The following is a 13,766-nucleotide window of genomic DNA, read 5'->3' on the forward strand; positions in this document are numbered from 1 at the left end:
ATATCGTTAAGATATATGTTAACGATATATTTAATTTATATTTTAAGAAATAAGCATGACGGTTAAAAATTTTGCATGATTTTATTTTGTCAACTATAAAAAAAGATAATATTGAAAAAGAGCTTTTCAATATATTTACTTTTAAAAATTATAATTTAAAATATATTTAAAATATATAATTGATATTTTATGCAATTTTGTTTCGAATAATGTTTTTATCAAGTTGATAAATCCTTAACTAACATTTTCTTCAATCATTACGCTCTATTGGAGGATAAAAGTTTTACTCTCGATACTGAATGCTTACTACAGACGCTGGAACAATGTTTCTCGATGTGCTCAATTGAGTCGCTCGACGAACAAATTTTCAGGAAAGTTTTGCCGAAAGCTCAACATTTTTTGTCACAGGTAACTTTATAAAAAGTTATTATATTATACATATTATAAAAAATTTTATATTTTATGGAAACTTTTTATATGCTTAACAAAAATAATCTTGCAACTTCAACAAAAATTATATATGTGTAAAAATTAGCTGAGGTAGATAAATGATTAGCAAATACTGTGATATGTATATATATTGCACTTAATCAATCTAACTGACAGAAGCAGTATTTACAAATTCTACACGTGACAGCCAAAATTTTAGCAGATACAAACATTAGCGATACATTTTGGTTGTGACATCAAGAAATCTGTCTATATCAACATAAAGTTTTTTGGGTGTATATTTTAACTGTAAATTCTTAAATAGCGTTTTAAAACATTATATAGTATTTACTTTTTTATGATGTTTTTCAATATTTTTATTTAAATTTTTCTTTTTCTAAATTTTTTGTTTCTAAATAATTGTTAAGAAAATTTGAAAGCTCTCCTTCAATAGTATTTAATTTGAAAATTATTCCTTTTTGCTGTTTAAATTTTGTAGCCCACACTATTAAGTTATGCATCTAAAAATTAATTATTTTTTATTGTCGCGCCCAAAGTAAATTGTATTCGTATCAGATAGTCATCTCACTTTCAATGTTGAAATATTCTCGTTTTTTTTGCGATGGACTAAAGGTCGTGGAAGCTATAAATGATATAATCACGAGCGATAACGCGAAACTCGATGATCTGGATGGCATCAAGTGCAAGTTGCAAGCTTGCGATGGACTTCTTACCTTTTGGAAGAAATGTGTGGAACATATTTCTGTGCTCGAGAAAGTTCGAGCTGTCTACGTAGCATCCTTATGCGACATTCTACCAGAAACGACGAGAATAATTTTCGAACATTGCAAAGCCAGGTATCTGTCAAATGTGGTTCGCCAAATAACAAATAACGCGCTTACTATAAATTTTTGTACAGAAACATTGTCGAATATTTATATTCTCGTTATGAACTGGTTGAATGTTAAGTGAACATTTGATATATAAATGTAAATTAGTTAAAAATTGACTTCTATTATTATTATTAGTTATTATTATCTATTTATTTTTATTATATTTTTATTTAAGCTAAGCTTCTTTTATTGCAATTACAATTTTCAATTTTCATGCATTTAATTTATTTAATTCATAGTCTCTTATTATATGAGTCTATTTTTTATTTCTATAGTCATAAATTTTTATTAGTATCGTATGGTTACATTTTCTTGCGATTTACTTTTGTTATAGTAAAAATATTCTTTTGTTAAATAAATAATTGTTAGTGATTTTTATAATACTGGAACAAGTCGTAGCTTATACAATAGTGGATAGAATAAAGGAGTATTTTTATGCAGCCCAAAATATGGAGCCCTATTGAGCGGCACGATGCAGGAATTGAGAAATCTGTTTGCAAAATCGAGCGCGGTCTTCAAGCTATTCTTTGCCACTTTGAACGGCGTAATCGTCTTCGACACGGACGTGCAATCGGAAACGGAGCTGTTGACGAAAGGTGAGAGCTATCCCATTACGCTCTAACGACTCTTTAACCTGAGAACTATTTCCAATCTTATCTTGGACACGCGTAAAAATTTTTCTTTGCTGACAGAAAAAATGTATCTACAAAAATTCAAAAATTGCGAAAAATTACTTAGAAATGCGTTATTTCAGAAATATCTCTCGCTGAATAAAAAATAAATTTCTTGCTTCTTTTGTACTCTGCTCCTTTTAACAGAAAAGTGATGTATAAATTTTTTTTCCTATCATATTTGTAAAAAATATCTTATTGTAATCTTTAAAATATTTAATAATACTTTTTTCTCTTAAAGTAACTATGTTGATTTTTCAGTGGTTGAGGCGTATGGTAACATCGCTTCTATTACGAACGGAATGGACTCTAAGACGTTTGTTGAGTTGTCCGAGGCATTCGCCAAGTTGGCTACAATTTACCAGAGTGAAATCAATTCAAATTACGTTGTAATGCATCTCGCTCGAATGGCGAAGGACGTATCTTGTCTTTTGTCCGTCGTCAAGGTATATTATCGTGTCACACGCGATTCGTTTTATGAATTGAAATATGTGCATTGTACAGTTATCGTATTTATTATCAATTAAATGTATATATTATTTATGTTTTGATCTCTATACGCTAGTGATTATAATGTTAATAAATGATGCAGGACCAGAATGATAAGAACGCAGAACGAAATGTAATGGTTGCTATGCGCTTGCTGAGAATCCTCGAGAAATTAACATTATCCTACAGCACATCTCTCACGCATGAAATGATGTCAAATCTGATAGAACTTCTGGCACAAATGCACGTGTGACAATTTTGATATAAAAATTATTACATATTTATTATGTATATTATATATTAATTATTTCGTGATATTTATTATTTCGTTATATATACATAGAGTTATTATGCATTATAATATAGTATTATAAAAAATATACATATACAAATAATATTATATTAAATAAATTACATAATTGTTATTTCTCTCTTTTACAGATATTCTTGCTTAACAAAAGGTAAAGAAAGAACAATTTTGGCTAATGCTACGTCTTTTTTAAATATTATCTTCAGTCATGACGATTTTAAGCAGGTACGTGATAATATAAAATGTTAGGCATTAAAGAAGTAAAATAAATTATAAATAACTTTGCATTATTATAAGTTGCTCCGTACATTTTCTAATTATTTATAAAATAGTAAGTGATGCAAGTTTGCCTAAAATAATACACAATAAATTAATTTATTTTTTGTGTAGTGAGGAATAAAAATTGGATATTCTATAATGACAATTACTTGCGTGTATATTTTAGATATATTTTGAGTACGGAAGGCAAATTCTTTCACGTGATCAATATGTACATATATTAAATTATCATTTATTAACGATTGCTATCATGAAGAAACTGAATAGTATGCCGTACGAACATCACTGTAAGTGGTCTTTAGGCTCAGATTCAATCTTAGACGTTGCTTTCACATACATCGAATATCGTAAGTGACAAATGGAGAAACTAATTATAATAATTTCAAAAATTTTAAGAACTTTAAGAATTTTTAAACTTTTTAACAGAATTTTAACTTATAATAGAATTTTTAAAATATTGAAATTTTTTACATTTTAATTTTAACATTGTTATAATTATAAAATTTAATTTTAAGAATTGAATTTTAAAGAAAATTGTTAAGTAAGAAAAACTACAACTAATTACGCAAGTTAAATGATAACTGCGTTTTGATCTTTTCTATTCCAAATATGCAATTAATGAATGCAAACGTGACAATTAATTAGCATCAATGACACTATTAATGCTTTTGTTTGGTTGTTGCATTTGCGTTTACGATTCGTACATTCTGCGTCTTATGTAGAATAACCTTAATAGTTGAAGAAGAAATCTGCGCTGGAGATCTGCGACTGTTGGGAGTTCGCAGGATCGACGAAGGGCCGCGATTTGTTAGCATTTATGAAGCGACTCTAGTATCCATTTGTAACTTAATTAGTCAAATTCCTCCGGAAGGCTTTCACGCACTCGAACTACTTTTACTAAAGCATTTGCTGTCTGGCCACTTCTGGAGTTCTCTACTGAGCTCGGATATTTGGTGTTTTATTGGCAGGTAAGCAAGCAAGCGTCTGCGCCAATCGCCATATTAATATCGACACTAATGATTGCCTAATAGAATCATAGTGCACTTAATCATAAATTATTAATTTAATTCATATTACATTCAATTTAGTGATTAGTTAATTGTAGATTTAATTAATGTCAATATAATGTAATATGTATACAGGATGTCCCCTCTCTCTAAGGGACGTTTCATCTTAGTTTTTCGATCTCCTACATACTCCTGAAGTTTTGCCATTTAAATTGGGGACACTCTGTATAATAAAATAACATTATTATATTAATAATATAAATAACGTTAATTAATATTGAGTAAAAATAAACTTAATAAATCTGAAAACTAATTTTTTATCATTGTTTATTTAAGACTCGGCTCTTCGCAACTGTGTCTTGATCACGTTAAACATCTAATGAAAATTTCCTCCGCCTTAGTAGAACGACCCGACAGTATAGAAGTGATCATGCTAGATAACACAATCGTCAGATTGTATGATCTGTTAAATGAAGATTTGAAATCTACTCTGTTCGATAATCTTATTGATCAAGATATGGATTATTATGCCTCTATTCTACATTTGTTAATGGAAAAATCAAAATTTTTTTCATCGGAACGATTAAGATGTAAAATCGAGGATTTGTCGAAGGCTTTTTCAAATTTGAGAGAACATCCTTCTATTCGCAATTGGAAGCACCTTGTACGATAAAGTATTAGATACATCAATTATCTTATTAGATTACCTTTGTTAGAAAAAAATTTAATAGTTAATACACATATATAATTTTATAATTATAATTTATTCTATGCTAAATTTCAAATTTCTATATTACTCTAATTCTCTCTTGGAAATTTCATATTTTCTGTTTATGTTGATTTTTAGTTAAGAATCGTGTCCATAATGACAGTGGTGGATTACACTGATAATAAGGATGTTATCAATGTTCTAACTAAAATATGGAATTTTGTTGCGGGTGCGATTATCGAGTGCGAGGGCAAACAATTGGATTTACTGTCCGACTTAGTTGTTACTTTGCTCGACGCTACTCGCCTCAAAAATCTTAAGGATGACAGTTTTTGTGCGGTATATCATAAAAATCTATTTTATTTATCTCTAATACAACTATTAACGAGAGGAAAGTTTTTTGGTAACAAGAGAAATTACAAGAGAGAATTGGAACAAAGTATATTTATTTAACATTTCAGATTCTGACGTCTGCTGCAACTTTATGCGTTCATCTGCTACCTCGGGGCAAGATAAAGATCTGCCATTTTCTACGACGGAACGTCGAGGATCTTAGTCGTTGCGGAATCCAAAGTGTTACGTCCACTTTGGTTGAATTGTTCAGTAATTTACTGGAAGACGAGAACCCCTGGGTGCGTCAAGAGGCCTTAGAAACCTTCGAACACGTAGGACATATGTGTCTACAGCAATTGGTCGGCAAAATAGCGAAGGCTTTAGCAAAGATACCTGGTATCAGTAATGTTATGCAAGCCTACTTGTCCTCCAGATCATATTATGCTTTCAAAGATTTTACGAACGAACAGGATTACCTTAGATATTTGGCTAAAAGTCTTCAAAATTACAATAGTGAACATAAATGCCATAAATATAATGTAAGTATAATGATTTGTAATGTAAGATTATTTTATCATGTCATAAAAGATATTCTTTAAAATTAATTTCTTTAAAACAAGTAATTTTAATTTGATATGGTTTCTTAATAAGTAGTAATTTTGGGTATAATTATATTAAAAGGTCAAAATAGATTTTTAAATAATATGGACATTCTATATATGTAATATATGTATAATAAAATATGAAATAGAAAATACTAATAAGGATAAACAAACATAAGGTATCTGAAAGAGAAGAAAAGATGCCAAAGCTAGAGGAGGAGGAGGAAAACTCACGTGAGAAAATGCTAATGTTAACTCAGCTGGATGAACAAGCAGAAGATTTGTGTAAAGAATTGACGAAGGTCTTGGAGGATCAGGCCGTTATCAGTGAGGCAATGTGCAAGAAACTGATAACTATTCTCGAAAAAATTCTCCGAGTTCAGCGAAATGAAAATTCGCGGAACTGATAGGTCTTTGTGATATAAAAATGGTCAATAATAATTCATCAGTGATAAAAATAAGGAGAGTTTAAAATGGTAGTAAAGTAATTGAAAATATGGCAAAAATAAAGAAAGAAACTCTGGGGGAAAAAATAATAAAATACAGTAAAAAATAGAAACAAATTTAAATGTTTTAAATATTCTTCTTTAAATTCATTTTTGTTCTTATTTTAACATATTTAAATTCGAAAAAAGAGGAATAGAGCTAAAATGTTATGAAAAGTAGAGAAATTGGGGAAAGTAAAACAAAAAAATAATATATATATGTATATGTACCGAAGATTAAAGTCAAATAATGAATTGTTTCGGAATAATAATTTTTATTATTTCATTATATATTTTCTTTTATATGAGAGATAAAGGAACCTATTTTTCTACAAAAAATCCACATTTTAAAAAATTATGTAAAACTTTAAATCTTGCAATTGTGTTGATATATGTTTGTTAAGAACTTAACATGTTTTGAAAAGATGCCATTTATATTTCTGGAAGCGATCGAATCTCATCAGATGTGATGTGTTAAGCTACTTACCTCAATTTACCTACTTTAGGCCCGTTTCTACTAATGTAGATTAACTTTAATCTCGGTTTAATTTATTTGTTATCTCATTCTAGTTCCAAAAATTAGAAAGAGATAAAGAGTAAGTTAATCCGAGATTAAAGTTAATCTACGTTGGTAGAAATGGGCTTTAATCTTTTTATTACTCGTCGTTGTAACGCCATCTGTGTTCATTCATCGATGGTGACTCAATGGTTTGCATAATATAAAAGCAACAACTAGCGAACAGTAGATGCAGTCTGACTGAGTTCGGCCATAAGTCTGGTATAATTGAGCACATATAATTTTGTGTATAGTATCATAGTTTTGCAGTTTTAAACTTAAGAAAGTAATTATAGAACAAAGTAAAGTTATTTATAAAGGATATATAAGAACTTTGCAGTTACAATAAGTTGAATTATTAAGAACATATTGTATAATTGTTGCAAATACTACTGTAAATTTGTACAGCAGCAATTATCCAAAGCTTGTATCTCGTCTGCATCTTCTGTTTGGTGAGTGAAAATACAATTGCAATAAGATACTAAATGTAAGATACAGGATCTTGTAGTATTAATAATAATTCGAAAACAAGTGAATCGATTTAATTTAAAATGATGGTTGGATTGTATGAATTTTTATGAAATATGATTTTTCGTAACTTATTAATGCAGAATTTAAAAAATTGAATAAATAACGAAATTAATTTTGTTAATTTGGATATTATTTAAATGCTATAGTATGAAATATTGTAAAACACTTAATCGATTTGTGCAAAATACATTTTTGTCTACAATTAAATTGCTGATTAGTGATTTTTTTAAAGATTTGCATTGATAATTTAATATAAGTTCTTCTTAGCCTAAAATATAATTTAAATATTTTATAATAGAATATTTATTGTTATTTAGTTACAAAAGAAAAGAAATTTGCAATATTTAAAATAATATCTAGATTTGGATTTTTCCTGAAATGTGTAAAAATGCAAAATAATAAAAAATGCAATTTTAATCTAAAACCTTACTTTTTTGTATTTATAAGATTTATACAATTATAGAAAATTTATCTTTTTGCAATATTTTATCTATTTGCAATAGTTGATAACGTAAATATTATGTAATTTTCAAATAATTAGAAATTTTTTTAATCCAGCAACCTTTATATACATGATGGCGCAAAATGAAAATATTAACAAATATCTACGTGATGATACGATATTCACGAAAATCAATAGACAATTTATAAGTATGGATCCTGATGACATGAAACATAATAATGCGATTTTGATTCAGGTTTCGTATAAATCTTATTATTAAAGTTGTTAATTTTGTTAATTGCTGGTATACATTGTACAATTTAATGTATGCTGTAGATTTTTGAAAACTTAATAGATGCTATGCGACAGCAAAGTCCGCTGTTCTGTGAGACATTTCAAAGGATTGTGTGGGCCGGGAGTTACTATAAAGGAACTCGATTTGGACAGCCAGAAGAATACGATTTAAATTTTGTGATTAATTTATTTAAAATTTTCAAAGAACGAGATATAAAGGTAATATTTTTTAAATCAACGACGTATACTGTTGTTTTAAAAAAATGCAAAGATGTATTTTTATTTATATGAAAAAACTTTTATTCTTTAACTTAATTTAATATAGTTTTTTTTAGTTTTTTTTTCTACGATAAAATTAACATACGAATAAATACGAGTGAAGATTATAATTAATATCAATTTAGTTTAGCACGGATCGACCTGGTTTTATAAAAATTCGTACGGTTTGGAGAAACGGAAATTCAACTAATAATTTAAAATTAGACTCAAAAGCATGTCGGTAAATATTGTATTATTATAGAAATCTATTTAATCTAATTTATAAAATGAAAGATACAAAAGTCTATTTTCTGTCCAGAGAATTAAATTCCTTCATTGACAAAGTTGACGAAGTTAACGAAGAATACTTAAATCAAGAAAAATTTCGCAATTGGATGGAAAAAATTGTTAATAAAGCGATCAACGCCATTGGTGAAAATAACAGAATTCAGTTCGATGGTTGTGTGCTAGTAAGTGAAATATTAACATTATTGATATTTTGATAACAAAATCAATCAAAATTGCAGATTAGTATCAATTGTATTTATACTAAGTTTTGTTAGTTGAATGTGTGTCACAAGAAAGAGAAGTTAAATTAATATTATGTCTTTCTTGTGTTTAGGAAAAGAGCAAAAAATCGGGTCCAGCATTTACGCTGACATTTCAACTTTTGGGTTCTGGAAAAATCATCGATGTTGATGTGGTTCCTGTTTTAGCTTTTTCAACTCGTATTTTGCCACCAAGATGTTCAAAAATGAACATTTTAGAGGTATGTATAATTCTAAAAGGACATTTAAAAGTAATATATAAAATTATAATATCAGATTGAGATTAAAAATTTGTCGTACATAAGCATATTTATTTATCACTAGATAATAAAAAAATTATACTGCTTGGAAAAGCAATAATTTTTTAGTATTGTCATTTGAAGTATTGCCACACCATTACTTAAATACATTTTTCATTTTTTAATTTATTTTTTTATAATTTTTTTATAAAATATTCAAACTGAACTAATATTCAATCATTTTCTTTAAAACAGAATTTAATAGGAAATGAGAAAATTTGTAAGAATTCAAAAATTAATGAAATTGAGTAGTGTATATTAATTTTATCTTAAATGTTGGGCAATTTCTTCAAAGAATCGTAGTGGCCGTTTCCGTAATTCATGACGTCGACGAAAAGCAATTTTTATTAATTAAAATATAGCTGCATGATTTTAACAATATCATAATGCACACATATACATACACTTAGATATGTATTTTATGTATTTTTGTTTAGTGTTTCTTTTAATTCTTTTTTGTAGAAATATATTCTGTTAATATTTTGATTTTATTTAAAACAATTTAATAAGGGAAAACAAGTTATAGTTTACAACAATTCAGTACTTGAATAATATTTATACTAATCGCTTTCTGTTTTACAGTCTTGTGTAATTTTAAATAGATGTTGGTTTGTAGTCCCTAAACCTTTAAATAACCGGCAAAGTGAATTCGGTAATTTTTGCCATCGTTATTGGCGATTGTGCTTTTACGAATTTGAGAAAGATTTGCTTTCTGATCACGATTATCAGGGTATGAAGCCTGTAATACGTCAATTAAAGGTACAATGATACATAGTGGAGTAATAAACACCAATTTATTTATAGTAAAGGATACGAATAAATTTTTTAGTTAATGTTTTATACCTAATATTGTAAATATTTCGTACAATTAACTTCGTCTTTTGTTTTTATTAATGAATAAAACATTTTTATTTATTTACATTACTAATTTATATTTTATTATAAGTTAAATAATTTATTTATAATTAATTTTATAATTCTCTTATATAGAAATTGAGGACTAGTCAAAAGTGGAAAAGCGTTGCAAGTTACTATCTGGAAACATTGTGTTACCATGAAAAAGAAAGGTTTCATAAGTCTCATAGTAATTCATATACTTTCTTATTCTTCACGGTAATTTATTATTAAAATTCAAAATTTTTCTTTTATTAAAGTAATATTAAAGTAGCAACAATATTTTAGATGTTAGAAAAGCTTCATGAGGCTTTCCAGAATGGTTACATAAGATACTATTGGGATGATGATCACAATTTGTTGGAAAATATCGGATTTTATGAAATGAGGAATATGGAAAACAGATTAAATAAAGTTTTAAAAAATATCAGGAAAACTATAAAAAATGATAAATATGCGATAGCTAAATGTGTTTGTGAGTACTTATTTTCTTTCATGTTTCGAATAGGTAGGGATTAATTTGATGGCTAACCTGAAAATACAAATTATCCCCAAAGCTTAAACATATTTTGTAATCTGACAATATCAGAAATTTTGTCAGAAATGTGACAAAATCTGTTGATGTTCTATGCAGTAAACGAGCAGCAGAAATCAAGTAAAATCTGTTGACAAAATTTTACATCATATTGGTGGCAGAAAACGAGTAGAACGATAATAGTAATTTGACAACAGATTCGCAGCATCAATGCAGCAAGCTCTGCTGTTTTCTGGAGTCTACACGATTTTTGTTAATTTGCTGATGTAAAATTAGCTCAAACCAAATACTACAGCTATCTGCAATTAGCTTATATTTTGCTGGCAAAGTTTGCGTTATAACTTAACAGTAAGTCGTCAAAAATCAAAATCTGTACAATTCAGTGTGATGCCAAATTGCTTTTTGACACCAATTATGCATCACACTGAGTAAAAGACTAAGTTACGCAGATTTTGCTTTTTGACAATTTGTGGCTATCAGTATATCATCAGCTTTACTCGATATTTGGCGACTATTTACTGGCAAGACTTGTAACCAAATTTTGTTATATTTCTACTGACAATTTGTCAACATCATCTTGTATAACAAAATTTGTATCTAATTTGATGCCATTTTGCTTACAACTTTCTAGCAAGTCCTTGAATTTTGTTTGCTTTAGCAAGTTTGACTATCTGAGAAAATATTAGCCAAATGAGGCCTCTGACAAGTTCAGTTACTAACATTTTTTGATATTTTATTGTCAGACATTTTGCCATATTTTGTTGATTGGGAATACTATGTTAATTAAAAAATTGCCCACTATTGCTTTTTTTATATATAAAAATTAATGTCACATATTTCACATGAATTTTTTATTGTAGTGGATATGGACGAATTGATTACTTTGAAAAGACTGGAAAATGTATCAATACCAGAACCTGAACCAGAATTTGATCCTGAGATTTGTAAGTATTATACATCGTGAAGTGATAAACACCATTTTATATAACACCATTCAACACCAATTTATTTGTAATGAATAATACGAATAACTTTTTAGTTTATCTTTCTTACACTTAATATTGTAAATATTTTGTATAATTAACACCCTCTTTTGTTGTCTTAATGAATCAATGTATGAACCATTTTCATTTATAATGCTAACTTATAATTTATTTTTATTATAATAACTTAAACAATTTATTTATAATTATTTTATAATTATTCTGATATAAAAATTGAGGACTATTCAACATTCGAAAAAGTGTCGTAAACTATTATTTAAAAAGTTGTGTTATCATGAAAAATATAAATCTTATATATAAATCTCAACTAAGAAAGAAATTTATCAATAAATTATTATTAAATTCACAGAAGTTAATTGCAAGATGTTATACAGAATAATTCTTGTTAGTTAATATTATTAGTACTTATAAAATTGAGAAAATAATTCTATTAAAAAATTGAAAGAATAAATTTTTATATGTAATATAAGATATAACTTTTATATGAAATTCTGTTTTCATAAGGAAATTGTATCTAAAAATTTCCAATTATTAACAACCTTGTGAAAGAAATAACATCAAAAATAAAATGTTTAAGAAGAACAGTCTTCAGTTAGGGTTATTTATGTTTTGTTTTTATTCGCATATGTTAAAAAATATTACGCATGGAAATGTGTCTTATAATCGATAATTTATTTAGTACATAGTATTAATATAAATATTTTATTATACCATTCTCATATTAAATAAACATATATTCATCATAAATACAAATGGCATTAAACATCTAAAGAATTAATATTATAGGTGCTAAAAAGATTAGTTTTAGTATTACTAATTAAAAGTTTATCGATGAGATACTTTGCAAGCAAATGTAATTTTGTTACATTAGTTAAAATAATTGACTAAAATAATTCATAATTAAAACACTTTAAATCAATATTTTTCATATACAAGATATATAATTAATATATATATAATTAAACAAAAAATTATGTAAGATATTTTAGCAATATAGATATAGCTTATTAAAACAAATTTAATATAGTATTTCTTTTTATATAACAATATATGTATATTTTTGCAAAATAATTTTATTATTATATCTTTTTCTTGTATAAAAATATTTGAGAAAACAGGAAATATATTCTAGTACTTATATATTATTTTTATTATATATTGAAGAAAGATTTCTATTTTGATATTTTTAAATATTGAATTTAAATATTGAAATTAAAAATAATTTTCTTAGATCTAAATACTGTAATAGTTATCTTTGTTATTTAAAATTTATTTTTATATAGAAAAAACAATTTTCAATCAAATTTAAATAAAATAATATATTAAAATTTGCACATACATATACACACACATATTATGAATAAGGTAACAAACGAAGAAACTGTAGATAGTAAAAATGCATGCTTTTGAGTTAGACTAAATGCTATTGCAGACTAAATCTTGTTACTTACGAATGGAGTTAATGTACACTTCGTAATTTTTCAAGCTTATCATTTAAACAAATATTTTGAATTATGAACAAATAGCTTGTCCAGTTATCAATCAGTTATATTTTAATATTTATAGTACACATATGTAGGTTCGCGATTGTTAAAATCAATTTAAGGTTAAGTGCCCAATCTTGATCGGGATCGATAATGTAAGTCACAATGGCAAAATGGGATGGCGGAGGAGCCGAAGGAAATTAGAATATGTGCTTCCCGAAGCTTCGAAAATTCACTGAAGATTATTAGGAAAGTATAATATAACAGGAGGACGAAGGTGGCATCGGGAAATAACGTTGTGCTGCCGATCAAAAGACCCGAAAAATCATCGGAATTATTAGGAGTGCAGAAGACCGAGGAAGTTAATGGATTTCTAGTAACTTTCTCGCTCAATATGCTTTGCTGATACTTCGGGTGAAATTCGCGACGCTAGAAATCCCGGAAAAATTCACCCGAAGTATCAGCAAAGCATATTAGACGAGGAAGTTACTATAAATCCGGCAACTTCCTCGCTTTTCTGTATTCCTAATAACTCCGATGATTTTTCGGGTCTCAATTGAGAGCGCAACGTTACTTTCCGATGGCACCGTCTTCCTCCTGTTGTATTATACTTTCCTAATAATCTTCGGTAAATTTTCGAACCTTTGGAAAGCATATATTCTAGTTTTCTCTGACTTCTCTGCCATCCCATTTTGCCATTTTAAAATAGGCGCA

General features: G+C 27.4%; 2 protein-coding genes across 5 annotated transcripts in view; both read left to right on the forward strand.

Moving 5' to 3' along the window:
• The window catches only part of LOC105833618, a 29,511-nt gene extending 23,264 nt beyond the window's left edge, over nt 1-6,247 (forward strand). Inside the window, exons 3-14 of the mRNA XM_012675473.3 lie at nt 262-408; nt 1,063-1,286; nt 1,764-1,918; nt 2,255-2,439; nt 2,586-2,725; nt 2,924-3,017; nt 3,238-3,418; nt 3,808-4,039; nt 4,415-4,742; nt 4,926-5,126; nt 5,249-5,659; nt 5,902-6,247. Of these exons, the coding sequence (XP_012530927.1) occupies nt 262-408; nt 1,063-1,286; nt 1,764-1,918; nt 2,255-2,439; nt 2,586-2,725; nt 2,924-3,017; nt 3,238-3,418; nt 3,808-4,039; nt 4,415-4,742; nt 4,926-5,126; nt 5,249-5,659; nt 5,902-6,129 (2,526 nt within the window). The 3' untranslated portion in view covers nt 6,130-6,247. The remainder of the gene's footprint in view (nt 1-261; nt 409-1,062; nt 1,287-1,763; nt 1,919-2,254; nt 2,440-2,585; nt 2,726-2,923; nt 3,018-3,237; nt 3,419-3,807; nt 4,040-4,414; nt 4,743-4,925; nt 5,127-5,248; nt 5,660-5,901) is intronic.
• Nucleotides 6,248-6,833: 586 nt separating this feature from the next.
• Nucleotides 6,834-11,583, forward strand: LOC105833624. Of its 4 annotated transcripts, XM_036290609.1 has the most exons (10): nt 6,836-7,215; nt 7,853-7,992; nt 8,073-8,249; nt 8,435-8,529; nt 8,608-8,758; nt 8,911-9,057; nt 9,718-9,894; nt 10,126-10,248; nt 10,318-10,504; nt 11,425-11,576. In XM_036290609.1, the coding sequence occupies exons 2-10, from the start codon at nt 7,867-7,869 to the stop codon at nt 11,526-11,528; spliced, it is 1,287 nt and encodes a 428-aa protein (XP_036146502.1). In that variant the 5' UTR covers nt 6,836-7,215; nt 7,853-7,866; the 3' UTR covers nt 11,529-11,576. The 4 variants fall into 4 exon arrangements, with proteins under 4 accessions (XP_036146504.1, XP_036146502.1, XP_036146505.1 ...); XM_036290611.1 differs by lacking the exon at nt 9,718-9,894 and having other exon boundaries at nt 6,834-7,215; nt 11,425-11,582; XM_036290612.1 differs by lacking the exon at nt 6,836-7,215 and having other exon boundaries at nt 11,425-11,579.
• Nucleotides 11,584-13,766: the final 2,183 nt, after the last annotated feature.

This window comes from Monomorium pharaonis, chromosome 8 (assembly GCF_013373865.1).
Source record: "Monomorium pharaonis isolate MP-MQ-018 chromosome 8, ASM1337386v2, whole genome shotgun sequence".
In the NCBI taxonomy this organism is placed as follows: Eukaryota; Metazoa; Arthropoda; class Insecta; order Hymenoptera; family Formicidae; genus Monomorium; species Monomorium pharaonis.

Coding starts and splice junctions, on each gene's coding strand:
- LOC105833624 (XM_036290609.1), top strand. CDS start 7,867: ATGATGGCGCAAAATGAAAATATTAACAAATATCTACGTGATGATACG. Junction 8,250..8,434: donor TCAAAGAACGAGATATAAAG/GTAATATTTTTT, acceptor ATATCAATTTAG/TTTAGCACGGATCGACCTGG. Junction 10,505..11,424: donor TGCGATAGCTAAATGTGTTT/GTGAGTACTTAT, acceptor TTTTTATTGTAG/TGGATATGGACGAATTGATT.